Raw genomic sequence first — 25,963 nt, forward strand, 5'->3', positions numbered from 1 at the left:
GGCTGCTTTGGGTCCAGCCGTTTTAGCAGATTTCAGTCACAAGAGCCTCTCTCTAGCTTCCTGGAATGCAACCCTAGAAAAATTGTCACTCTATTGGAACTTAATCTAAGATGGGCAACTTTTCAATAAAAGCTTCAAAGGTGGTTTTAGACAGTAGCAGAGAGCTTCTGATCCTTGTAAAGTAGCTTGCCTAGAAGGACTAATTCTCTGAAAACTGTTTCACGTGCATGTGGAGTGTTTATTTTGGCGACTGAAACCTTTCAACAATTCTTTCAGCATCAACATTTCACAACTTATAGGAAGGCACAACTTTCCTGGCAATTGCTGCTAGAAGCAGTTTAGGGAAGTTCTATAACACAGCAGTAAGACACCACCTCCTGAGGACTGTGTTGAAGAAGCCAGGGCTACTAACACTGCTGTAAACTTTCCAAAACTTCTCAGAGATTGCTAACTCTTACGTTAGCTTATAAAACACTAACTGTATGATTATTGCTTCAGTAACCTACTTCACCTTAATTTGTTTCACTTTCTGCTTGCTTTTCTTTATAGGTTCCAGAGAAGATAACAGCCGGTTAGGTCATTTAGGAATAAAGTTAGCTGTGGCCCGACCATGAGACTTGCTTCTCAAACAAATATTTGTTTAAATGGAGAACCCATCTATCCTGAGCCAGCCTGGCCCTGGCTACACATCTCAAGATACCTAGCTAGAGATTTGGTTCCACACTAGAAAACTGATATTCATTCATTAACTGTAGAGTCCAGCAGAATTTGAGCCTGGGACAAGGTGGAATTGAAAGCTGAATCTTTCAGGGAGAAAAGTTCAAACATCACTTAAACTGGAGCCTTTGGTTTAAATTGCTATCTTAGTAAATGTTTGTTGCAGACTGCTGACAATACAGTTGCATTTTATTTCTTTAAATTAAGGTGGTTTGCTTTTCAAAACAGGTTTTACTTAAAATACTGTACTGCTGTGAGTGCCAGCAGGTCAATCAGGCAGTAGTCAGTGCCAGGAAAAAACATCTTTTGACAAGCAGACACAAAGTACCACACGATGACTCAGTAGAGCTAAAGTCTTCCCAGTTCAAAAGATAAGCCAAATGCAGTTTAAAAGTGAGCTTACAACCCACGTGATACTACACAAGGTCTGTATAATACGTATTTGTGAATCTCATCAGTTTTATTTAAAAAGATACACTGTAAAGATAACATACAAAAATGTAACCAGCAGCTGCTATTTTTTTTTTTCTCTTAGGGATGGATTCTTAGCTAAATGAAGCAAGAGAACTTAATACTATTTATGTTATACGTAGTACAAATGTAAAGCTTTATGACCAGAAAAAAGTCAACGCAAAAAGAAAAAATAGAAGGCCAAAAGTGAGTAGTCCCATTATCAATCATGTTTCTGAGACTGATGCAACAAGAAATACCTGCCACTTAGAAGTAATGCAAAGGTGAAGTTACATAATGGAAAACGCCTGAGATGGGAAGGGTGTTTGCACAAGGTGTGTTTAGTGACAGAACTCCAGTCAAAGAGCAGCAGTTCTTTAAATGTAGTTTAAGTAACAAACTATTTTAAAAAATTATTTGTTTTTAATAATGAAGCAGTCAAATATAACTCCAAACTTTACATGAGTATAAAGTGACAGCTGTTGAGAACAACAACTCACCAGTTAAGGGTTCAGGCTAGAGCGCACACTAAAAAAAACGTTTATTATAGGCAGTGAAGCAGATCTTAAGAGTGAGTAACACTTTCTTCAGGTGTTTTGATAGCCCAAATTTAGCTGTCATTGAAAAGTACTGCATTTGTGCACTTAAACAGGTTGTAAAACATGGATAATAACCATTTCTGTAGCTCATAGTTGAGGGATTTAATAGAGATCTGCTTCCTTCCCAGCAGAACAGCTCTTAACAAGGCTATATTATTACTTGATCAGAACAGACTGAGACAATCCAGAAGTCTTAATAAAAAAAGGCTCAAATTTATTGAAGGCAGCTGCTCACAGCGTAAGATTCATGGAGCAGACAGAACTTGATCCGTGCAGCCATGTGACTGCATTTCCAGATGACTTTGGCAGAAATAAGCATTGTACCTTGATTTGAAATCTATAACCTCATGCTCCAGTTAGCTTTACACCATACAGAGTCACCAAGCACAACTGTGCAGCTTCTGGGAAAGCTAACTTGCTTCTTTTGCAGGCCACATATACAAGCAAATTCTTTCAAAGCGTTCATTGAGAGGCTATTCAGAAGCCTCACATACCAGATGTAGCTAATGAACCAAACAGCTGCCATGAATATTCTATAGATATGAAAAGATAGAACAAAAACTTCAGAACTCCTTAAGAACCTTTAAATTACAACACTTCCTCTCAATTATTGTTTGTCTTGTATGGTTCTGTAGGCCTGATTTTATTGTTGCAAAAAGTGTTCTACCCAATTGAAGTCATTATGGAGAATCACAACCAAAGTTCAGTCTTAGAGAATTATGTGATGCACGAGTAAATCGTTCACATTAGGTGATGAAACTCAGCAGAGCTGCAGAAACGACTCCAGTAGTACTTCAAAAGGGCATGCTACTTCTTGGTATCAACTGTTGCGTATCCTGGCACTAGGACAATTTCATGTGATGCAGAGCTCTGTTTTCTGCCACATTATTTTGTTTCAGTTGCTCCACCTTCTTCATCAGCAATTCGACGCGCATGTGTGCCATCACAAGGCTTTCTTTCAGCTAGAAAGAAGGAAGAAAAAAGAGAGATGGGAGTTGTAAAATTAGAGAAAAATGTTCTGGATGTTTAATGATAAGCATCCCACTTTCAGTAGCTAAAGTGCAGATGACTTTCAAAATGGAAAATGATGCTGGACTTTCTTATGTTCTATGTCTAGAAAAGCCAAAACTAATCAGGACTCAAATCAGAAACCTGTGCTAGAAAGAAATTATTGTGGGTCAGCATAACTAGTGTCAGAGATGCACGGAAACATTCCACTTAAAGAGTTGCTGAAGCATTGCTATGATCAGGGCAGTCTTTTCTAGTTAACTCATTACATGGTTTTACATAGCCGGTGATTTTGTTTTACAAGATCTGGACACTGTTTCATCATCAGTTTAGGACAACCCTTCAAAAATGCCATTTCTAGAGTTTGGATTTAAGTTAACACATGAAAAGTACTGTAGGCAAGAATATATCTTTATAGCTTTTATCTTATCTTTACATCTTTTAAGATATATCTTTAAGATATATTTAAAAAAAGCAAAGACAAGAGTCTAACACTCGCTCTAATCAACATACAACTTTTCCAAAATCCCTCAGCGTGTGTTTGCAAGGAAGCACTCATACTTTTACCTCAGAATGATCTATCTCAGCTTCAGGGGAACTTATGCCTGCATGACACTTGTACATTTTAGTGTCAGTTCCCATATAAAAATAATGGAATCCCTTTCAATTTGACAAATTTTTATACATGTTTTTTATTCTTCAACAGTGACTTTTCAATTCTAGGAACAACACAGCTAGCAATATTTAGGAAAAGTTTTATTTAAAAAGGATCTTCTGTTTTGTTTTCAACATGTAGAGAAGTACCCTTCCCTCTTGATAACATTTAGGTAGCAAAATTACACATACACATTCACTACAAAAAGAAACTAAACACCACGCTTTTGTCAGAAAATTAGCTAGAACTTGATATGTATTTCAGATATAGTGATATTATGAAGTATTTTTAATTAGCCAAAAATATTGATAGCAAGAAATACTAATACTTTTTGATATTTTCATACAAAATCATGCAGAAACCTTACTTTCTCTATTTGATCCTTTAGGGTCACAGCAGGAAATTTCACCTTAGAAGCTTCTATTATCATTTTGCTTTTTAAAAGATAACTGGAAAACAAATGGGGAATGTGAAAAACAAGAAAAACAGTTGAAAACAAGTAGTTGCATTCACTTAGGCAGACTATTTAAACTGATTTTAAAGCAGATAAAACTCTTTCTTGAAGTACTCCATAGATAATGAAAATATTAAAAACCATAACACGTTTACTTCCAAATCATAAAATCCCCTCAGTACCAGCTAGTGAGGCACAGGAACAGGTTGCCCAGAGCTGAAGTGGGTGCCCTGTTCCTGGAGACATTCAAGGTCAGGCTGGACCAGGCTCTGAGCACCGTGCTCTAGCTGTAGGTGTTCCTGTTCATAGCAGGGGAGTTGGACCAGATGATGAGATGGCCTGTAAAGGCCCCTTCCAACTCAAACAATTCTGTGATTCTACAATCAGGTCCATCTATCGCAGACCTGTTTTGATATCTGACGTTCGTTAGGTGATTGGGAACTGAAGGAGATCTCAGTACCGCAAATAGCTAAATTTAAACTTTGATGTGAGGAGACTCAGAAAGTATAAGGTAAATCAAATGGAATCATGACAACACAAAGTGAGAACAGAATATTAAAATCCCAGTGACGCTCTCAGTCAAAAATAAAGCAGCCTTTGCTAGGTGTGTGTTAGCTGTATTCACGCTGGAATAACTTGCAAATTGCCATGAAATCCCTGACCACCAAAACACAGGGCAGGGCACCCACCAGAAGATGCTGTTCTTGAAGAAACAGAAGAAGCCTCGGAGATGGGCCAGGTCTCTGAAGGCAGAATAGAGAACAAAGCCCACAACTGAGCCACACGACTGACAAGACAACGTGTTGTAAGCACTAAAAGGAAAAGCAGAAAAATTCTATTATTAAATAAAAGCTTCTGAAACCACGGATACTGCTTCTCGCTTGTCAGAGGACACTGGATCCTTGCTTCTATCCGGACAGCAAAACACGCGTTAACGCTTTGTCCTTATAGAAACGACACAGATTAAGAGTAGATGTAAACAGTTAGGCGTGGAAAACCTCTGTAATAATCAAAGTTGAAAGGAGAGATTAAATCCACGGCGCATCGCACGGAACACTTTAGGCCGTGAGACTCCGAGGTGACGTAAGGGCGCTGCTACGCACCATCCAGTCAGGGCTCCCTCCAGGCCGACCATCAGTTCCTCCTCGCACAGCACGTTGCCGGTGACTCCTGAGGAGAGAGAAGAAGCGCCTGGAGAAGCAGCGTGCGGAAGCGGAACCCGCCCCGACCCGACCCAGCCCACAGCACTGACTGAGGCAGACGACGAGGCCGAGGCGCTGCTCCTCCAGCGCGCACAGATGCAGCGAGTCACCCAGCACCGCCCAGCACCCGCGGCACTGGAACACGGCGCAGTCCTCCGCTCGCAGCTCGTAGCACCGCGGCACCTCTGAAGCAGGAGGAGGAGCCGGAGGAGGCTCGGAGGAGAGCGGCCGCTCCACCACGATCGTGCCGCGGATCTGCGGCTCCTCGAAGAATCGCCGCAGCTGCCTCCGCACCGCCATCTCCTCCCGCCCGGTGCTGAAGCGCACCGCCCGCCTTCTCGGCCACGCCAAGGGAGCGCTGCTATTGGGCAATAGAGACGTCAATCCTCGCTGCACGAGGCCATTGGGAAGTGGGCTGCGGCGCCTCGTTCTGGCGCCCAATCAAGCAGGAGAGGGCGGGGATTTCCCGAGCCGCCTGCGCCAATCGCGATTGAAAAACAACACTCTGGTGGCCACAGCAGCCATTGGCCCATTCCCGTGCATTTAAGCCCGCCTCCCTCACCTAGCCCGGCCAATGGCCGGCCGCGGCGGGCAAGTTCGAACGGCGGGGGCGGGGAGCAAGGCGCTGCGTGTCGGTTAAGCGCGAGATTCGAAGAGCGGCGGTTGGTAGCAGAATAACGATGGCACTCTCCTCGCAGCTTCAGTCGCTAGACGCGCTGAAGTATGTTGAGCTGCAGCAGGTCGCCAAGGCCGCCGGCCTGAGGGCCAACCTCCGGGTGAGTGGGGGCGGCCGGGAGGAGCGGTGGGGGAACGTGGTGCCGTCGTCCTCTTAGTGCTGCTGGCGCTGAGGGCGGCGGGAGTGGGCGGCGTGTCCGGGAGCGGCCACGGCCGTTGTGGCCTCAGCGCTGCAGCCTGGTTCGCTTGGCGCTGGGCAGGGCGGCCAGACCGGCATGAGCCATCTCTGGGTTTAGGCGGGCTCCTTAGGCAGTGTTTAGTTCATCTGTCGCTTTGGTTTCTCTTCAGGCCGATAAGCTGTTGAAAGCGCTGAAGCAACACTTCCAAGGAAGAATGCAAGAAGACGAAAATACGGTAACAAATGATCAAGCAGCCCTTCTTTTTCAGAAAGAATGCTTTAGCGATGTGAATTGTAGTAGAAGTACTTTTTCAATGGTGCTTTTAGTTTCATGCACTCATGTATTAATAGATGTATGTGTGAACGTTTGACATGCCCTCTTAAACAACAGAAGGCATTAATTCTGCCTGAAGTGTATCTGTTAGGATCAATACAATGCTATTCCCTATAACCACTGACATTTAAATTTCTTAATTTTATATTCTATACTAACTAATCCCAAAGCATTTTACGTCTGCAATTCACTTACACTGACATTATAACAAAAGCAAAAAAGAAGGCTGTGGAGAGACCTCGTGTGGCCTTACAGTATTCAAAGGGAGCCTATACACGTGAGGGAAGTCAGTTTTTTACACAGGTAGCTAGTGATAAGATAAGAGAGAATGGTCATAAACTAAAGGAAGGGAGATTTAAATTAGAATTAGATTTAGAAGTTTTTTTACTGGAAGAATGGCGAAGTGCTGGAATGGGTTGTCCAGACAGGCTGTGGATACTGTGACCTTGGAGGTTTTCAAGGCCAGGTTGGAAGGGGACTGGGCAATCTGATCTCGTAGTACTTGATCAAGCAGCTGGCAACCCTGCCTGTAGCAGGAGGGTTGGAAAGGATCTCAAGGATCAGCAGGTTCCAACCCAAACCATTCTATGATTCAGTACAATTGATGTTTCTTTTATTCATTTATATTAGTTGCTTTCCTTATTAAGTTTTCTATGAGCCAAAATATCACATCTAACACTTTTTTTATGCTTTTGTTAGATTTGTGTCTACTTTTTCTAAAACAACTCCTTTTAAATGTTGCCTCTATGATCTACTTCTCTAAATTCATGAGGAAATTGTGTAGTCATCTGTGGCTTGTATGTGTATAATTCTGCAGGATAATTTTCACAGATTTTGGAGGATAGCAGCTTCATTCAAGTCAGATCCCAAATCCTTAGTGGTTGTTTACTTGTCTTTTAAATAGTCGCTTACTGAATATAAGTACTACAATTACTTTATTATGTAGCTTTTCCATGGAGATGTAATAAGGTGTTTCAGGAAATCTAGATATTGCCAAGTTAGTTACTGCACTACTTAAATGTACTCTTGCTTTCGTCTGTGTGAACTGCCTTTTCCAACAATAACGTTGAAGCTGTCCCATTAGAGTACCTATCTGCTGTATGTGCATTCCATGTTATGGTACTTTTCTGATATAGAATTCTGAAAAAAGTGCATCTGCTTCAATGGACTCTGAACTGAGCTGTCAGCAGGAATTTATGCCAAATCCAGCACGTTTTGTCACCAAAAGATGTAAAGAAAAGAAAGTAACTAGGAAAAAGAAGAGCTCTGATATGGAAACTAATGACAGTGAAGAAAATACAGAGCCCTCTGCAGAAATGGAGGTAATTTGTATTGCTTTCTTTTGTGTGTCCGTGTCTTGCGATGAAACTGGAGATTTAAAAATAAATAAATAAAAGCTTGATTAATTTTGCTACCAGGTTAGCAGGTAAGGGTTTCATCTTTGTATGCAGATGTACAGAAAACAAGTACTTGTACTTTATACCACAGATCTTGTCTAATTGGACTGTGTGCTGCTCCACAATGAACAAAAATGATGAATTATGTAATTCGTCTAAGAAAAGAAATCCTTCTGAGGAAATGCATGACTACCTGTACTGAGTGTAGGACTGACTTCACTAGTTCATCATAGTATACATCTGAATATTAGGCAGCTTTACAATTTGAGTGGGTGAGTGGGTGAAGTCAGAATTGCACAGAAAACTTAATGGTAGGGAATCGGAGGGAAATGGTGACATGAGAGGTGTTGGTCCTTTTAGCAGCACGAGTAAATGAAAGCCAGTGGTAACTACAGCTATGATAGTCAAAAGTCACACAGCATTTGAATAGATTTTTTTTCTTGAAAATAGTTTTGTTAATAGAAGCAACATTGTGCTAAAATGTTAGAACCGTGCAGGTAAAAGCCTTAATATAGGTAATTATAAATATTTCCTAGGTTAACTTAAATTGTATTTCAGAAAGCCTCTTCCTCATTCTTTCCCTGAAAGCAGGGTCAGCTATGAGGTTAGATCACAATGCTTGGGGCTTTATGTGAGCTGATTTTTGTAGAACTCTTCTGTGTGGCTGTTACACCACCTCTCTGCACACCCGTTTCATGACCAGCTGCTCTCAGAACAAGATCCTTTTCTTATATCCAGTTGGAACAAAGAGTTTAATGAAGTATGCTTAACTGTAGGGGCATTCTGAAACAAAAGAGAATGAAGTGCCTCAGGGTGATTGTGAAAAGGAAAAGATGGTGTTCCAAAATGTGGAACGAGTTACTAAAAAAAGAGCTAATGAGAATCCAAGTGTGGCTACTGCTGAGAAGAAGCAGCCAAAGAGGACTTCTACTAAAAGCGCTAGAGCAGAACGTAAGTAAAAACTTCCATAAACATAAACTTTGTAGTACTTCAGATTTACTACTTCGGTTATTTTTTGTCTGCAAATATTTTCAGTGAAGGAGTCTGAGTGTATTTGATTCTCCCCCTTCTTCGTTTAGGCGCCTTCTGGAATATACCTGAGAAGCCACTTTTTAAAGGAGCTAAATAGCAAAAACAGGGAAAATGCCTCATTATTAATTCTTCTTTTTTCTTTAGATGAATGGGCTTTTTCACTGCCTTCTTGGGAGTACAGCTAGTATAAACAGATATGCAGACACCACCCTTGTTAATTTGTTAACACGCAGATGCTGTTAGGCAGTGTAATGGTGGATCGCTTTTGTATCTGATAGATTTTCATGACCTTAGAACATGATGCTGCTGAAAATATGGGCTCACTTCTCCTCCACTCTTCTGTGCATGCAGCTGAACTAGAGAGGAATTAAGTTTGTCTTCCCTATCTTGTTTGATAGATTCACAACAAATTATTGGACACGTCCCATTATTTGCCTCCTGTTAAGTTAAGTGTAACAGTCCTTGTGATGTACTCTGGGTATCTTTGCTGTTTGATAGAATTTAAAGGACATCCTTATCAGAGGTCATATGTAACTTTAAAGCTAATTAAGAAACAAAAGTTTTCTTTGAAGCTTCTTTTAAAAGCAAATAAAATATGTAAAAAAAAAAAGCTTTGGCTGAAGCAGTACTAAAATTAGTTTCACACTGACACTTGAAACAGTGCTCATCTCTTCCCATAACTGCAACCATAAGTATCTGTATTGCTTTAATTTTTATTTTTTTCCTCTCAACTGTAACTTCAGATGGTAAGATAGCTGTGTAATAGAGGAAAGATTATAACTACGCTTAGTGGAAGACTTTGCATGTTGGTTTTGTCATAGTACTGACCTGAAGGCAGCTATGATTAAAAAAGATCAGGCTCTTTTGTGTATATTTACGGTGATGGCAGGCTAGCTAAAAGATATTTCTTTTTTCAGTTATCAATATTTTAAAAACATTAGCTTATGAACTGGATACAGACCTGTGAATTTCAGTTGCTTACTACAAGTAAAGTTCTCTTGTAAACTCCTCCTGTGAAATACTTTAGTATTGAGAGACAATAATCTGGTGTGACTGTCACATTCGAGCTTTGCTTTGTAGTTCATCAGGGCATGCTTTTACTGACAGATCATTTAAAAGGCATCTGAGATACTTAGGACTTATCTACTTCAAATGAGGTTTTTATTTCTTGAAACCTAAACCACTTAAGGAGATAAGTTTTACCACAAGCGCTTTAATAAAGGGCTATGGTGATGTTGAAATATTTTTCTAGTAGTTGTAATAGTTTTGTTTAATCTTACTGTGCCAGGTGATCCTCATCCTGCAGGACAGAAGATTCCTTTGTATGTTGGTGGCGTATCTAAGCCTGGGAAAACAGGGCTGAAAGCTACTACACCAAGTAAGATAGTCTTCCATGCCTAAAAATAGAAAGTATTGCCTGTGTATGAAGGGAGATGAACTGCAGGTTTTGCAAAAATACAAATCTGGTTTCTATGAACCAAGAGTCTGTCTTCTCTTTAGAAAGCAAAACAAAAAACAAAAACCCAGAACTCCAAAAAGTTACACTGATGTATATTTGGTGTCTTCTAGATATAATGTACTTGGAGTTTTCAAAACAACAGAGTAGGAAAGTGTGCTCTGACTCCTGATTCCTATCTGTTTAGTTTTTACTTTATCAATCCTACAGTTGTGACAACAGTTCGTTATTTTGTAGAATACTCACTTTTTTTTTAATTATTATTACTTGACAATGGAAGTATTTATCTTTTTTCCTTTGACCGTGGAATTCTCTAGAGCATCCACCAGTAACCATGTTGCTGATGTAGACGTATTCAGTTATCTGTGGGTACCCCAACGTTATTTAGAGGAATGTGTTGTATGGTCTTTGAGGCCATAACAGTCGGTGTTGTTAGCTTTCTGTGAAGTAGCAAGCTTCCTTAGGAGTCTGTCAGATGCATGACTCCTATTACTTTTGGAACTTCTTAGACTTTAAAAAGCTGCACGAAGCTCACTTCAAGAAAATGGAGTCCATTGCTGATTACATTGAGAGGAAGAAAAAAATGCTTGAGAACTGCAGCAGTTCCCTCAATGAAGCCAAGGTAAGTGCTAACAAACGAATATTTTCATTGTTGCCATATTTTTATTTCCACAAAGGCTCTCCTTAAGTTTCCCACAGAGCCTCTTTAGAGCCGTTAAGAAGCTGGCCTTGTGCATGCGTGATGGAACTCTCTGATTGGAGTCCTATATAACTGGTTCTATGCAGTTTCTCTGTAATTCTATATTACTTATTTGTTAATTGAGTATGGTTATAAATAGTTATAGGAAACAATAAATAGTTTGATAATCTTGTGTAAAAACAATTATTTGTGAAATGGTCTCCTGGAACTTTCTGGTTCTGCTGCAATTCAAAAATGTCTGTTACACAACATAGGGGATGAGTTGTTTTCCAAAAAAACAGGGATTAAACAAAGGGGTTTTTTTTGTGCCTTAAAGAACCTTTGTCCAGTGACTACATATGACTCCATTAGTAGGTAACGTATGTAGCTTCCAGTGGCTTTGAGTTAGTGCACATATGACACCTGCAAGGGAAGCCTCTTTCTGGGCATGGCAGATTTATAAAAGCAACAGCAATGTATCAGTGAATAGATGGGTGTCACTGGATATACCAAAACACTAACACTGAACTGCTGAATGTTACATTTCTCTTTCTTTAAGGCATACAGTGTATGAATGTGTGCTTAAGAGAAGTGATTTTTGGCAGGTGCTGGCAAAAAAAAAAAAAAACGCAAATCAATTAAGGGCACCAGAAAAAGGCAGTTTGTAGCACTCCTACAGGATATGTTTTCAGATGAATTTAGTCGTATCAAATCTTAAGATTAAAACACTTCCCTCCCATTCCCTCTTAAAGCATGAGACTGTCATACACACTATAGTTTCCCTGCTTCTTAACTACCTTCTCAATGGAAAAACTCTGAGCAGATTGTGCTGACTCCTGATTTGCTTTTCCCTAGAAACACACCAGTGGCAAAACACTCTTATTCAGCCCCAATCCGGAACGAGGCAGATTCTCTGGCACCTGCACTCCTAGTAACCTCCGACGCTCACCACGCGGTTTGCTGAACACTGGAAGTCAAAGTATTTTGTCTAGGAAATCTTTGTTTAATCCTTCTGTTCTCTCAACAACCAAAATGAACGTCAGGTAATAAGAATGAAGCTGTCTGTCAGCAATGTAATAAGACGCACTGAAAATAATAAACGTAGACTGTAATTCGACTACTTTATTACTATTCCAAGTATGACCCAGGTACAGATAGAAAGCTAGGCTGAAAGATAGAACTGACAGCATTAGGCAATACAGTAAATATTTAGTTTATTTATATATAATTTTATATAAATATTATATTTTTTTATTGTAATTCTTTTAATAGCTCAATAGTGATTTTTCTGGGTCTTGAGAAAAAAATCTTAAAGAATTGAAAATACAGTCCTTGAAAGTATTCTTTTGCACGCTTTTCCTTTCAGCAAAAGTCATTTTTTCTGCTGTTTTTGCTGGCTTCTACTGACACCACCTACTTGCTTTCACTGGGCTTTCTACAGCAGCTGAAGTTCAGATTTAGACATTCTGTATTTTATACTTTAACCCCTCATTAGTAGGGTGATATCTTGTGTCTCTATTGCGTTCCTTTGAATTTTTCTGATAACCTTCACTTCCTAGCTCCTGTGTGCCAAGTGAATAATTGCTGGGACTATTTTTTTGGTCCCTGAATAAATATTATGCGCGTGGTATTTTCTACTGGTAAGTCAGTACATCTTCTATTAATGACCAACTCCTAATGATTATTTACATTATGGGACTTGTAACTTTTCCTATCAAGTTATTTGACTGTTGAGAATTCAAGACCGAATGTTCCTTGAAATATCAAACTCAATCCAGATGGCTTTGTTTCTATTTTAAATGTGCAATTTTGATTTCCGTCCTTTTTCTTCCTATTTATCCTATTTCAATTACTCTGTACCACTTTTCTTCGTCCTGTGGAAATGACAACAAACGAAAATAACTCGTTCTGTCTCTAGTGCTTTGTGTTGCATGTTTTTTTCCCTCCCTGCTGCAGTCCTACTTGATTCTTTCACAGTGTGTAAAATGAAGCTCTTTCAGAATTTATTTCCATGTCATTTGTCCATAAATGTTATGGAATGCAAATGCACATCCACGAACTTGCTTGAAATAAGTTCTCTCCAATATTAACTTCCTGTTTTTTTCCATATCTTGCAGGCTTTCAGCTCAGTATCTTTATTGATGAGACTATTAATTCACAAAAGATTTTAAATTTATTTCATGATCTCACACACGCATTCTAAAAAATGTGTCTATTTACATTTGCAGCTCACAGTTCTTAGTATGCAGTTAGCTTATTGCATCCAAATATATTTGATCTCTGAAATAACAAGATAGTCACCTCTTTAAAATTTCTACCGTTATTTACAGTTGTTAATGGTGATTCACATGCTGAAAATTGTCAAAGGTGTTTTTAGTGCAGTTTGTGTTACCTGTGAATATCTTTGCTAGTTACCGGTTTTATTATAAGTGCAACACTTTCTTCTTGTTTTGTGAATTGCTTGCATTCCTTGCAGGTGACTTCGTCTTGATTATCTCTAACTTTCAGGTTCTCTGAAGCCACGAAAGATAATGAACATAAACGTTCTCTTACTAAGACTCCGTCTAGGATGTCTCCATACGTGGAAGAGATCTGCACCCCTGACAGCCAGAAGAGCTGTGAACCCCTAAATGCAAAAAACAGCAAGAGAAGCACAAGAAATAATGATCTGCCTGCATTAAAGGGTAAAGTAGTAAATACTTGTCTTTTTCACATCAAGACATGTTGTATTAAATGTTTGTGTAACTTGTGGACCTATAACCTAATAGATTAAACACTTTAATTTAATTCACTAATAGAAACTGCAGTAATCTATTTCCTTCAGTTTCCAGTTTTTTGATTGTCGCTAGAGTAGCTAAGACTTAAACGCAGAGTAAGTGCAAGGACTTTCAATACCTAGCCACTTACAGAGAAGTCTAATATAGAATGTGAGGGATTTAAAAAAAAAAAAAAAAAAGTTAGTGGACCACATAGCAAAAGCTTTGTGTGACGTGTATAGGCAGAAACATGCACTGAAGACAGTTGCTTGATGTCTTCTCAGAGGTCTCATTCTCCTTGTGGGAGAAAAATAATTGTCAGTGTCTCTCATTCCTAAAAACAGATAAGGGTAAAACTGATAAAATCTTGTTTTCAATATATGGTTTGGGGCAACTTAAGCAGCTGAGCTGAGGAACGAACATCTAACGCATAACTTAAACCTCAGCATAAAATCAGTTTGAGTAAGCCATAATACATTCATCTCTGGCTACAGAACTGTGCTTACAAGTTTAGTGTGAGATGTTAAGTGGCATGAAAGACAAAAAAGGCCACATGTTCTCCTTAGAGCGTGAATGTCCAACCTTTTGGCTTGCCTTGGCCACACTGAGTGAAAAGGAAATGCGTTGGGCTGCAAATATGTAGATTACTCCAGAAGTGATGCCTCCTATTTAATATCATTGAAGCCTCAGTGGATACAAAGAGCACAGTAGCACTGTTTGACAGAGCAAATTCTCAGCTACAAAATGCTGTTTTTCAAACATAATCACCACTTGCTCTGCATTTTGCAAGCAATGAACAAGAACCTACATGCTATGCTTATGTTTTTAAAAAAAAAAAAGTTGCCACCCACTGCCTCACTGTGTTCACAACTGCTGTTTGGCCTCCGTAAGCATTCAGCCAAGCGTCAATGAATGTGAACGTGTGCCACTTTCTCCACACCTTTGCTTCGTATGTGCTTCCATGTCAGACACCAGTTTGTCAGGCTGCCCCTCTGCTGCTATCTGTCACGCAACAAGAAGTAATGGAATATTGCTGGGAAGGTTCAACCTCTGCTGCTGTACCACCAACGTCCGCTTCTGACATTAATGGCCAACATAATAAAATAGGAGGCATTACTTTTGGAGCAGCCCTTGTACAATATACACTATAATTAACATGCATCAGTAACAAAACATTTAAATCTTAATTTTTTATTAAAACATAAAAATAGAGAGCAAAAGGGGAAAAAAAAAAACAACAGTGGATGTTTTTGCTAAACTAATGCATCAGCCTCGTTCAGTGGCAGAGGCTGCACTTCCTACTGAGCTGTCAAGGTGTTCATCAGATTTCTGATGAAATTCTACTCTTATGCTTCATCCTTGAATGCAGTTGTTAACAAACGTGTTTACTGCCAAAAAGCAATGATAAGAATAAGACATGATGTGAAGTCAGAGGTATTTCTCTCTGGTAAGAGTGCATGCAGGAATCCAGCAGGGAGACACTATCAGTTTCAAATTGAGTATCTGGTTGCAACTCTATCCATTCCATTTGAAAATTTACAGAACATATATTTATGTTGACTGAAAATGGAAGTGCAGATAGACCAAAAAATCAATAACTTTTCTTGCAGTTTTGAAATCTGTTCTCAATTCTTTCATCAAAATGGAAAGCATGGCTGCATATTTCTTTGGCTATTCACAGGACTGTTTAGCCAGTGTATCAAAATGCATGAACTTATTTGCCATTCCTTGAGCTGGCACTGCACTGCACCCCCCATGCCCTGGCTTCAGCACAGATGGGGTTAATAGCACAAGGCTGTCTGGTTGTTGCTGAGTGATGGCTGTGGAGCTGCTGCCCTGATGGTGAGGAGCAGGGGTTGGCTGTGTTGTGAGCAGTGTGGAGTAGATACAGAAGCTCAATGCACTGCCACATAATTAATTCACTTACCTACTCATGGCTGTAGGCTGTTCCTCTTGCATCAACAGTGAGAAGTTACTAAAATGACAAAGTGTTTTGTGTGCTTTTAGATGTTAGTAAAGTGAGAGTTACAGTGTGATCAGTGAACCCAGGGGTTCTGAACTAACATGCAAATGACTACAGCTGACCTGAGGTGTAGCAGATCTGCTGCTTACCAGAATGCTATCTAAAATCAGAGCGAAAAGGTATTTCACGACTTCTGCCCCCTCTGAAAGCTTCCTCTTGCCAGTGAGCTGTTTGCATCTTCAGTGGCAAAAGGCAGTGTTTTATAACTATTTTGTCTTGACAGTTGTTACATGGTCCTTAGACGCTTCTTAGGTTGCTTTGTATGCCGATGTTCCTGCTACCATTAGTAAGCATGATATCTTGATGCCTTTTGTAGCTATTACCCCATTCAAGTTCGCAGCTCAGTCTGCAGAACCCTCAAGCACCAAGAAGATATTTGATCTCAAAGCAAGTCTTTCAAGGCCGCTTCGGTATCAACCACACAAAGGTACTGTGGTCATGCATTGGTAGTGTTATTTATAGCAAAGCGTTCATAAAATAAGCCACTGAGTAAACTTTCTATATTGTGGTGTGAGTTGGCTTTCTTTTTTTTTACCCTTCTTGAGATTTCCACATAGTCTGTGCACTGATATGAAAGTTCTACTTTAAGTGTGTTCTAAAAGCCTCCCTCCCTACTGGAGAAAAAATCTCTAACAAAAGTTTCATAAATAGAGGAGTAAACATTCTTGTATTACATTAAATATACAGAATATGTGGATAATTCTGTACACAATAATGCTTGCTTTAAAAGTGCACTATTTTAGTAAAAGCAAAACATCTGAAGTGTTTGTTGCATAGAGACTGCTACCTGGAGAACTGCTCATAAGAAATGGGCTGACAAAGCTAATGTATTATGCAGCTGAAGAGGCATTTTGTCTTGTAGGAAACCAGCCAAGGACAAGCTAGCTACTGTAAAATTCACAAGAAGTTGTTAAGCACGCTGTTGCTAAGCTGTAGTAGTTCAGTATCCTCTCTTTGCCTCTAATTTGTAGGACGACTAAAACCTTGGGGAGAACTTAAGGAAAATGCTCCCCCAAAGAAGTCTGTCAACAGCAGCATCACTTCACATAAGAGAGACTACAAACAGCCACATCTCCAGACAAGGTCAGTATGACGCTAGCTTTTTATGAATAGTGTCATTTAAAATAACATGATGATAACTTGTTTATCAATTTGAGCATTAAAATATACAGTTTAGGAAAGAACACTTTTTGTATTCATATTGTAGTTCAATACTTATCTAGCAGTTATGGACTTGATAGATCTCTTTCTGTGAAAAGCTATCAATTCCAGCACAGGGAGATTTATCTCAAAAGAAACTGGATATTGATGAGTTGCTACCTTGACTGTTAGACCTGTACATCTAAGCTTAAGTATTTCAACTGAATCTAAACATTCAGACTAATGTCTGAACTGGAAGTTTTCTTTTGCATGGCTAGTGTTGCACACTTAAAACAGGTATTAAGCCTTGGTTAACTTCATATTCCTGAGGTTGCTTCTATTTTTGCTCTTACTGTAACCTGAAATGGTCTTTCTCCTTTCTCTCCTTCAGAGAAGACAGGAGGGAGAAGCATGAGCAGGAGAGAAAAAAGAAGAAAACTCAGGCTCTTGGAAACCGTAGAGGACTGTCTATGGGTTAGGTAAAATCAGAAATAGCTAGGATCTCGCTTGTAAATACTGTTTCTCTCGTGTAAATATTTGTGCTGTCTGTGCTTCAGAGTATGGGTCAGGTTGTTTATTAGCTAGTAGAATCCGCAGATGACCGAATAAGATCTTAGAACATCTGAGCATAGTGTTTTACCGATCAGCTTCTAAGCTCTTAAATGTTTAGAACTCTCATCTCCTTGGAGAACTGTCTCTAGCTGCAGAACTCTCTAGTTGGTTACCAATATTCTAACATCACTGTATATCATGCTATGTATCTCATGTAACTAAAAGATATTAAAGGAGAAAATGCAAGTAGAAAAGAGATGCTCATGGAGCCTCCTAATACCATGGTGCAGACTTCACCAAAATGTTTATTATCCACTTGAATGCATAGTCTGGATTGCAAGCTTCAAAACATTCCACTGGTCAATTAAAGGAATTGAGATATCTGCTTGCTCTGTTCTCCAAGTGGATCCTTAAAACCTATAGCAACTGTTCAGTGTGTCCTACCATGGATCTGTGAAATGGTAGGGAATCTCCAGGGAAAGAAATACACATGCTTTCTGGAAATCTACAAAGTTCACAGAAAACTACAAGGCATAGCAGAATTATGAAATTTTTTTTTTAAAGTAAGGTCACAGAAGAAAAGTGGCTTGACAAACTGGATGCTTAGATCAGTTATGGTTGGGGTTGGTCCTTTCTAGAATAAACAGATGATTAAAAAAACAATTGAAATATTTCAAAGATGTTAAGAAGAGTGAGGCATTTAAATGCCTTAAATGAAAACAGTAATGTTATTTAAAGAAAAAAGGCACAGAAAAGCTATTTGGATGTGTTATGGATGAAACACTGACTGGAAACTCAGCAGTTGTAATCTCAGCAAATACTAGTACTTCAAAAATACTAAATACTAGGTGAACAAATACTTCAGTGCTGTCATATCAAATGCTGAAATATAAAGCTTAATTTTTTTATAAACCAAACGGGGGGAAATAAATATTTTGTACATACCTTGTTTATTACCAATTGTCTATTGTGACTACCTCTAACTACCTCCTTAGTGTAGCACCAGTTCTGTTTGCACGTTACTCAGTTATCTCTGAACAGATTTGTTTCTGTACTGATTTGCCTGCATACCCTTTCATGAATGCATTAGTGTTCCGATACCATTAGGAAGTATAAACTTTGCTCCCCTTCTGCTCTTAATCTAAATCTGTGCAAGATGGAAACCGCTGATGCAAGATGGTGTCAACTTGCTTTATTGTGGTCTCCATGTAAAGCAGAGCTAAGATTAGTATTTTTAAGGCACATTTAAGGAGGGGACACTAAATGATGTCAGGGCTTTGACTAGACTGTTGGTGATATCTGAAATGAAACCATTCGGCAATTGTTCTTTAAAATGTTTCTTAAGTTACTGAGAATGACAAAAAAGGGGTTGGGGAACTGAGCATTTGCCTCACCTCTTGATGCTGTGCCTCTTTCTGCAACACAGTTAACTAACAACACAGCGGAAAAGCATCACCTGCTCTTCCTGGGCCATAGGCTGTGGGTAACAGTGTTAATAAAGCTGAGGTGCATTTCTAGGGAATTAACAGTGACAGGGTCTACCCCAGCTTCCCCTGGAGCTTTACTTCTGTTTAACAGCTTAATCTTACTGCTTTGTAGCTCTTATCACCCATAACTCTAAAATAAGAGCTAAATCCGCTTCAGTGCTACTGTTTTGCTCTTGGCAGCAGCAGGTTTTTCTTCTAGTTCCTTACAGGTGCCAAAAGTTCAAGTTTGACATCTCAGGTCCTGTTCTTTTGTAAATTTCAGAAGCTGTGATGCTCTTTAGCAGTATTATCACTGTATTAATTCACACTGTAACTTCTCTAGTACCATCTCTTCAGTTCAAGTGTTTTACAGCCCTACAACCGGCATATTAGAAAATCAAACTGAGTACAAAAAACAACACCACATTAACAGAATACTTTTATTTCCCTAAAGATCAGGACAAAAGTTAAAATGTCCCCAAACAGCAGTTAATACACAGTAAGCCTGTACTGTAAGGCTGTATTCCAGTTCCTGTAGGTACAAGCTCTCAGCCTGTTGTTGGCAGCTTGACGATGCCAACAGTGTCAGTCCAGTCAGATTACTGAGTCAACACTTCATCCACTTAACATTTAATGTTTACATAATTACATCAACTTGAAGGATGTTCTCACACTTTATAAAATGCTTAAAAATTAAGTAAGCAGCTGATGAATGTTCCAAAGGACACAAGACCAACTTAGATTCTAGGATTCCTTTCATATGTTTCGTAGGCAAATTCTTCTGTGTGAGCTCTGTCGTTTAGCAGGCCAATAAAATCAATCTCCAGCTGGAAGGGACCATCTACTTTATCTCCCAGTGTGAATCCAAGGGTACTGATCTAATAAAGAGATGCATACATTAGAATACATCTTAAAATAATGTTACAACCAGTATCTACCACTTCCAAATCCTATAAATAGTTCACAACCTTTCAGTTTAAAAGAGAGGTATCTGTTCAAAACGCAGCAGTATCTCTAAAGGCAAGAATGCTTTATTACCACATTTTCAATACAGGCTCCAATGGGATTCACAGTTGCTTCTCTACCGTTAAGTTGAAACGTATTCAAAATGGCCTCAGTATAGTGCAATACTGGGATTTTCATCCTTTGAGGTCTGAATGTTGTCAATTTGGTCACAGTAAGATGAATTAACCTACTTCTGTCACACTTTTTAACAGTTCTAATGCAAATAGGAAACACAAATAGAATGTAATTAAGGATGGATGGAACTTCCATTCCAAGACAGAGGCCTGGTACACTGTGAAAGTGCTCCCAAAGCAAACATTTTGAAAAACACAAAACTGTTACTGAATTTTATATCACACACTGAGTTATTTAACCACAGTTTTCCACCTACAATAGCATTTTTCAAAAGAATATCCCTCATTCGTTCTCCATTACTACGCTAATTTATTAAATAATAACTTCATTCTAATTGTAATAAATTCCATACAAATCCCTGGGGCTCAGACATGTCCCCCATTAGCCTGTACCATATGCCATGAAAGCCACCTACTCTTGTCCATCACCAACCCTTCAGAGACTCCAGTGTTACTGGTTCTCAAACCAAGTTGGGTGATAAGTAGCTGAACACCTACAAAGCTCTTGGTGTCCCTAATCTGCGCTGGAAGTGCAGGTCTGATCCATACTCGTGACTTTAAGGACTGCCGTACATGCAGGAATGTGTCAGATTCAAGTTGAAAAACTGCATGCTGAGAACTGAGGAGAAGTTGCACATGCACGCTAAGTAAATAATAGAGTAAAGCTAAGTTGATAGAGTAGAATAATGCTCCTCAGACTGATTCTAAGGTTTCAATTGCTTTATCTTCTCCAGAAGTGAGCTCTGCAGTCAGCCTCGTCAGCTTTCTGTTACAGGTGACTGCAGGAGTCATCTCAACTCTGTGTTCTGAAGAATTTATCCCTTCATAATCCCTAGATACATTGCCTTTGATACATGCTTGCTTTTATTATTTTTGGCAGTACTGTGCCAAATTGCATTTTAGATTTCTCAGTCTCTTTGATCATTCCTTTAAAAAAAAAACTATTTATTTTTTAACAGACAAGTTATCTAAATCTCTTAAAAATATCTTTGGAGCTACTTTGAAGTAAATTGACACTGAAATCACAAAGTAAGATAATTTGCATGCAAAGGTATGCACACAGGAATAAGTACTTTAAAACAAGTAGAGACTCTTACTGAATTTTAAATTTAAAACCACTGAATATCCCAAGGATTTCTCAGTTACCTATAAAATGACAATACAATCTCAAAGTATATTTCTGACAAATTAAGCCTATAGAAAAAACTTGCCTTGTCTAACCAGATAGGATGTTGGTCGTCCTGTACTCTTCCTCGACTGGACAGAAAGAATTTGGAGAACGGAATCTGACAGCAGAAACAAAAGAAGAATAGACTTTAGTGTCACCAGTATATAGAATAAAACCCCAAGGGGAAAAAAAATAAAAACAAACAAACTGCCTTAGAAAATGAAATAACACCGAATCTGGTACCAGCACTCCAGGGTCCAAAGAATCAGTAAAAAGAAGCAGGTCACTCATTAGCCACATGCTGCCAGCTCCAGTCCCAACTGCCCTGTGGCAGCTGTTTCCAGCTGTAATGCTGGATTCTGAGCCAGCCAGGGCACAGCAGAGGCTGAAGCATGGAAGATAGCCGTTCACATCTAGAATATCTCCTTCCAACAACGTCAGCTTAAACAAATTAATGAAAGGTCTAGGATGCATTATAAGCCCACCGACTGCTCATCTACATCCAATCTGCATATTTTGTACTGCAAATTTCATTCAAAGACATCAATGTTCTAGCAAAACAGTTCACAAAATTATAACAATGATTTGAACTCAGTGAAAACAATAAAGGAGGGCTGTGACAAGAGACAGGAAAAGAGAACTGGCTGGTGTGGGTGAGGAACACACACAGGCCAGCAGTGACACACTACAGTGTCCTCAGAAAAGAGCTGAATCTCCCACTTCTTGCCAATGTTATTGCATGTCATAGATTCAGAGCTGTGACTAACAACCCACATACCTCTGAGGCTCCAACTGACTCCAACTTTGGCAAACCACATTGCAGGGTACAAATCTTACATCAAGTTAAGTCCATTTATTATTACAGATAAAACGGTTATTGCATAGAAAGTTCCTGGCACTGCCTGCAAAGCTCCAGTAGCTGCATCTATTCAGTGCACACTCTGACCACCCACTGTATGAGCTAAGTATGCACCCTGCCTGGCTGCTTGTTCTGTTTTCCAGTGTTAAGAAAAGACAACCCACTGGATTCCACACAATCATAGGTACAGAGTGGCAGTTTGCTCCTGAGCCCCAGTACAGCCCCACACACAGGTGTGACAACCAGGATATTCTGGTTTTGGTGGCACTTTTTTTGTTAACTTGAACTAATGAGCCCTCAGCTCAGGAAGCCAATTTCAGATAGGAGTATAATTTGTTGCTTTTTTTTATTTAAATAAATTAATTACATTTAAGTATACACATACATTTGTCATAATGCATGTATTATAGTACATATATTCCCATACTATAGTACAGTATATAGTATATATTACATATGTATAGCATCAGCACAGTTCAAAGGTCTGCCTCCTGTAACAGCAAACAACAGACACTTAGGACACTTAGACACATGGTAGATTATTTAAAATACTTAATAGATATCAACACATTATTATATTAGTATAATTACTATATTACTATATTATTTACTTTTCAGAGTTTATGCTCCCACAATCCAGTAAATTACAATTCTGGGACTTTCCAAGCCAAAGGAACATGTTTGTATAGGGATACACCACAGAAACATGGTTAACACTGCTGAATGAGCTAAGCATTTAAACGGCAAAAAAAAATGATCGCTGAAAGAATTCTCATTCCACAAAGCTACAGCTAGGGCCCTTAAGCGGTCTTTGCTTCAGAAATCTCTAGAACAGCATGTATTTAGAAGAGTTATTTTCAGATTTACTGACTCATTCGTTTACCTTTATTTCCTCCCAGTACGGTCCTCCTCGGGTGAACATGAAGTAGTTGTACAGGTCATCCTTTTGATGGGAGAAGTAAGGGTCTGTATAAATGTTCACCATCCAAGGTCTGCCATCGCCACGGACACGTAAATACAGACTGTTGAAGTTTGACCAGTCATAATACTTCTTCCTAGCAAAAGATCCCTACAAATATTAATAAATAGAATTATTCCTCTTTCATACTTAAAAAGAAATCTCTATTATGAAGAGCAAAGTGCTACTGCTTGAATCACTGCCCGTGTTCTCACTGTAAACAGTATCTACTGTGATACAGTGAAAATGGGGTACTTTTTCATCAGACCAGTCTCTCATCTCAATGAATTTCTTTCAGCACTGTATGAGAGCCCACAAAATGTAGGATCACCACTCTGAAGATCCATACATTAGTTATAAATCTTTTTAATAGTAATTATCAGATTTACATCCTAAGACTAAATCCCCTCCTAGGCAAGAACACAAATTCTGTAATAGCAGACCAGGCCTGTAGTTAAGTTTAATATTCTGTGGTTAGCACTAGACTACTCAGAAGAGGTTACAAGAAATGAAAGATAATTTATCCCCTGTGGTAACTTACTTTCTTTTTTGAAGACTGACGTGAGCGCTAAAAGCACCTGCACATTTTCCAACAGTTTTTGACACTAACTGTGCACAATGATCCGGTTTACAAGCACATTCAATCCTCAAATGTATTTTCTGAAGATCTTCCAAGTCCCAAAGTTGTGATTTGCACTCTGACAGATCCAGTGACCTCTGCAGAATGTTATTTAGGTCGCCGGAGCAGGAGGGTGTCATCGGAGCCAGAATTGCTCAAACCAAACCGAAATTTGCACCAAAAATCCAGAGGTTTCTCCTTAACTTGATAGTGTTACTACAGTTACCTATTAGCCTTCCTCTTATAAGCTCACAATCAGTAGACAATTAACCCGTTAATGCAAAGACTGTGGCCACTTGATTTTAAGATTTGCCAATTTTGACCCTTTTTAATTACATAAGTCTTTGTATTGATGCTTTCACCTTTTAATCTCAAACTATTACAAAGACTATTACAAAGATGGACTGACAGACACTTTGCTACTTCAAAATTAGGACAAGAAAGTTTGAGTCACATTCACGCAAGGCCAGAGCAATTTAACTCCAATGAGATTCAACTTCCTGCCCGACTCTCCTGTGCTGGTGTCACCAATCCATGGTGTTCTACCTATCGTTTGCCTGTTGATTTTCCTTGCTTACATTCTCTGCTCTCTGGGTTTACAGTTCAGGAGACTTTTAGCTGCTTACTCGTGCTAAATCATAAACAATAGAACAGACTAAAAAAGGTTTTTACTAATATGCTGAGTCAAAGTGTTATTTTTCTTTTTAAGAATGTTTAAATAAAAGGAATGAAAGAAGTAGTACGATAGGAGCCATATGCTTACATTTTGTTCAATTCAGAATTATCAAACATCCTGCTTTTTCTGATACATGGTAGGAGCAAGACTTTTAGAAAAACGTCTCAAAACATTATTTTCCTGCGAGCAAAATAAAGACAAACTCGCCTAAATTAAATTTGATAAACAGACCCAGTTTAATTAAAGCCCAGCATATTTGTTCTTATGACACATGCAATGAATTTCAAAATTCAGAGACTCATCTGTTTTAATCACATCAATTTCAGATCTAAAAGCTCACTACAAATCCCTCATTTGTGAGGAGGCTGCACACAGGACTGTCCTAATGAGTGATGATACATCAGCAAATGACCAAACGTTGTTTTCTAAGAAAGGAGAAAAGCCAAGTAAGTTCCTTCCAGGTCAATAGGTCAGTGGATACAACAGCAGTGACATCTATACAAACAGAGTATGTAATAATCCTGAAGGTGATCAGTTATAACTGCAGTAAACAACAGTCCACTTGTCATCACTGAATTACAGAAAAAACACTCAAATAGCAGAAGCTGTACTTACCACTGCTGGTTTGGCTCTCATACTACAATATCCACTGTATTTCGTCTCCCCATCGCGAGGTACTTCAGTATTGAGTATTCCATACAGCATAGCACCCTGGTTGTTCCTGCCCAATTTTAGGTAAACTTCACTTTTCCCTCCAATCTCTACATCGGAGGAAATAACCCATTTATTTAAATCTTCCTGGCACCGGAACACCCACATCACCTTTGTCTGTTCCAACATGTAGTGACTGAACGAATGGCCATCAGGTCCTGTTAGGTGATCTTTGGTCTCCTTCTTCAGCAAGCTTAGCTGAGTCTTTAAGGCATTAATGCCCTTCTTAAAGCTGAAATCAATGTTTCGCCAAGACGGTGTTACCTCAGGCTGCGATCCTGGCCTCCTGTAACTGCTGTAACATTTTGACATGGAATCAGCACAGAAAGTTCCAAGCAAAGGTTGCAAAACTTTGTGTCTGCAGCATCTACCACGTAAGCATGCGTTGTTCAGAAACATAACTGCTACAGCCATGCTGGTAATGACAAAGGATTTGCTTCCAGCAAGGCAATTTATGGGTTTGAAATTAATTTAACAGCCAAATTATTATCCAGAGGTATCTTGCTTTGTTACTGCAGTTAATCTCCACCTTCAATGAAAAAGAGAAAAAAAAAAATATTAAAAAGTCTTACAAGCACTGGGTGCGTATTTTTTTTTAGAAGAGATATTAATTAGAAATCCATTAGGAAAGAAGGAATAACAATTAATGCCAAGTATTACACTTTCTCGGCCCCCTAGTTTGTTTCAGTATTTCTCCCAGTATGTTCTGACCCCACGATGTGAAATACTCACAAAAACACTACAGAGTCAAATTAAACAAACAGTAGAAAAAAAGCTATTCCTGTTAATCCCTTTCACCCCATGCATGTTTAGGTATTGTCGAGCAACAAGCAGCCATAACAACCTGAGAAGCAGCGCTTCTCAAAGAGGACACTGACCAATGCCGCGCTCCTCTCCGGATCAGGCCGCACGGACGGGCCGTGCCGTGCCGCAACAACACGCGATTTCACTCACAGCCCCGCTCCCGTCGCTCCGCTCCGCTCACCTCAGCCCCCCCGCGGTTATGGCGGCTCCTCGGCGCTTCCGAGCCCAGCGTGGAACGCGCTCCGCGCGGCGCGGG

General features: G+C 39.3%; 3 protein-coding genes across 5 annotated transcripts; 1 reads left to right on the forward strand and 2 right to left on the reverse strand.

Annotated features, from left to right (window-relative positions):
* Nucleotides 1-1,158: 1,158 nt before the first annotated feature.
* Nucleotides 1,159-5,421, reverse strand: OIP5 (Opa interacting protein 5). Of its 2 annotated transcripts, XM_003206451.4 has the most exons (5): nucleotides 5,136-5,421; nucleotides 4,987-5,053; nucleotides 4,573-4,695; nucleotides 3,797-3,878; nucleotides 1,159-2,728 (listed from the first exon to the last, which is right to left on the reverse strand). In XM_003206451.4, the coding sequence occupies exons 1-5, from the start codon at nucleotides 5,383-5,385 to the stop codon at nucleotides 2,609-2,611; spliced, it is 642 nt and encodes a 213-aa protein (XP_003206499.1). In that variant the 5' UTR covers nucleotides 5,386-5,421; the 3' UTR covers nucleotides 1,159-2,608. The 2 variants fall into 2 exon arrangements, with proteins under 2 accessions (XP_003206499.1, XP_010709621.1); XM_010711319.3 differs by lacking the exon at nucleotides 4,573-4,695.
* On the forward strand, nucleotides 5,419-18,256 carry NUSAP1 (nucleolar and spindle associated protein 1). Its single transcript, XM_003206429.4, has 11 exons — nucleotides 5,419-5,861; nucleotides 6,109-6,174; nucleotides 7,409-7,594; nucleotides 8,446-8,620; nucleotides 9,990-10,079; nucleotides 10,667-10,779; nucleotides 11,692-11,879; nucleotides 13,345-13,520; nucleotides 15,932-16,042; nucleotides 16,587-16,698; nucleotides 17,147-18,256. The coding sequence occupies exons 1-11, from the start codon at nucleotides 5,766-5,768 to the stop codon at nucleotides 17,232-17,234; spliced, it is 1,401 nt and encodes a 466-aa protein (XP_003206477.1). The 5' UTR covers nucleotides 5,419-5,765; the 3' UTR covers nucleotides 17,235-18,256.
* A 943-nt stretch (nucleotides 18,257-19,199) lies between these two features.
* On the reverse strand, nucleotides 19,200-25,963 carry NDUFAF1 (NADH:ubiquinone oxidoreductase complex assembly factor 1). 2 transcript variants are annotated; one of them, XM_010711320.2, is made up of 5 exons: nucleotides 25,889-25,963; nucleotides 24,808-25,432; nucleotides 22,823-23,008; nucleotides 21,124-21,198; nucleotides 19,200-19,651 (listed from the first exon to the last, which is right to left on the reverse strand). In XM_010711320.2, exons 2-5 carry the CDS (start codon nucleotides 25,315-25,317, stop codon nucleotides 19,511-19,513), a joined length of 912 nt encoding a protein of 303 aa, XP_010709622.1. In that variant the 5' UTR covers nucleotides 25,318-25,432; nucleotides 25,889-25,963; the 3' UTR covers nucleotides 19,200-19,510. The 2 variants fall into 2 exon arrangements, with proteins under 2 accessions (XP_010709622.1, XP_010709623.1); XM_010711321.3 differs by lacking the exon at nucleotides 25,889-25,963 and adding an exon at nucleotides 25,782-25,853.

Source organism: Meleagris gallopavo, chromosome 5 (assembly GCF_000146605.3).
Source record: "Meleagris gallopavo isolate NT-WF06-2002-E0010 breed Aviagen turkey brand Nicholas breeding stock chromosome 5, Turkey_5.1, whole genome shotgun sequence".
Lineage (NCBI taxonomy): Eukaryota > Metazoa > Chordata > Aves > Galliformes > Phasianidae > Meleagris > Meleagris gallopavo.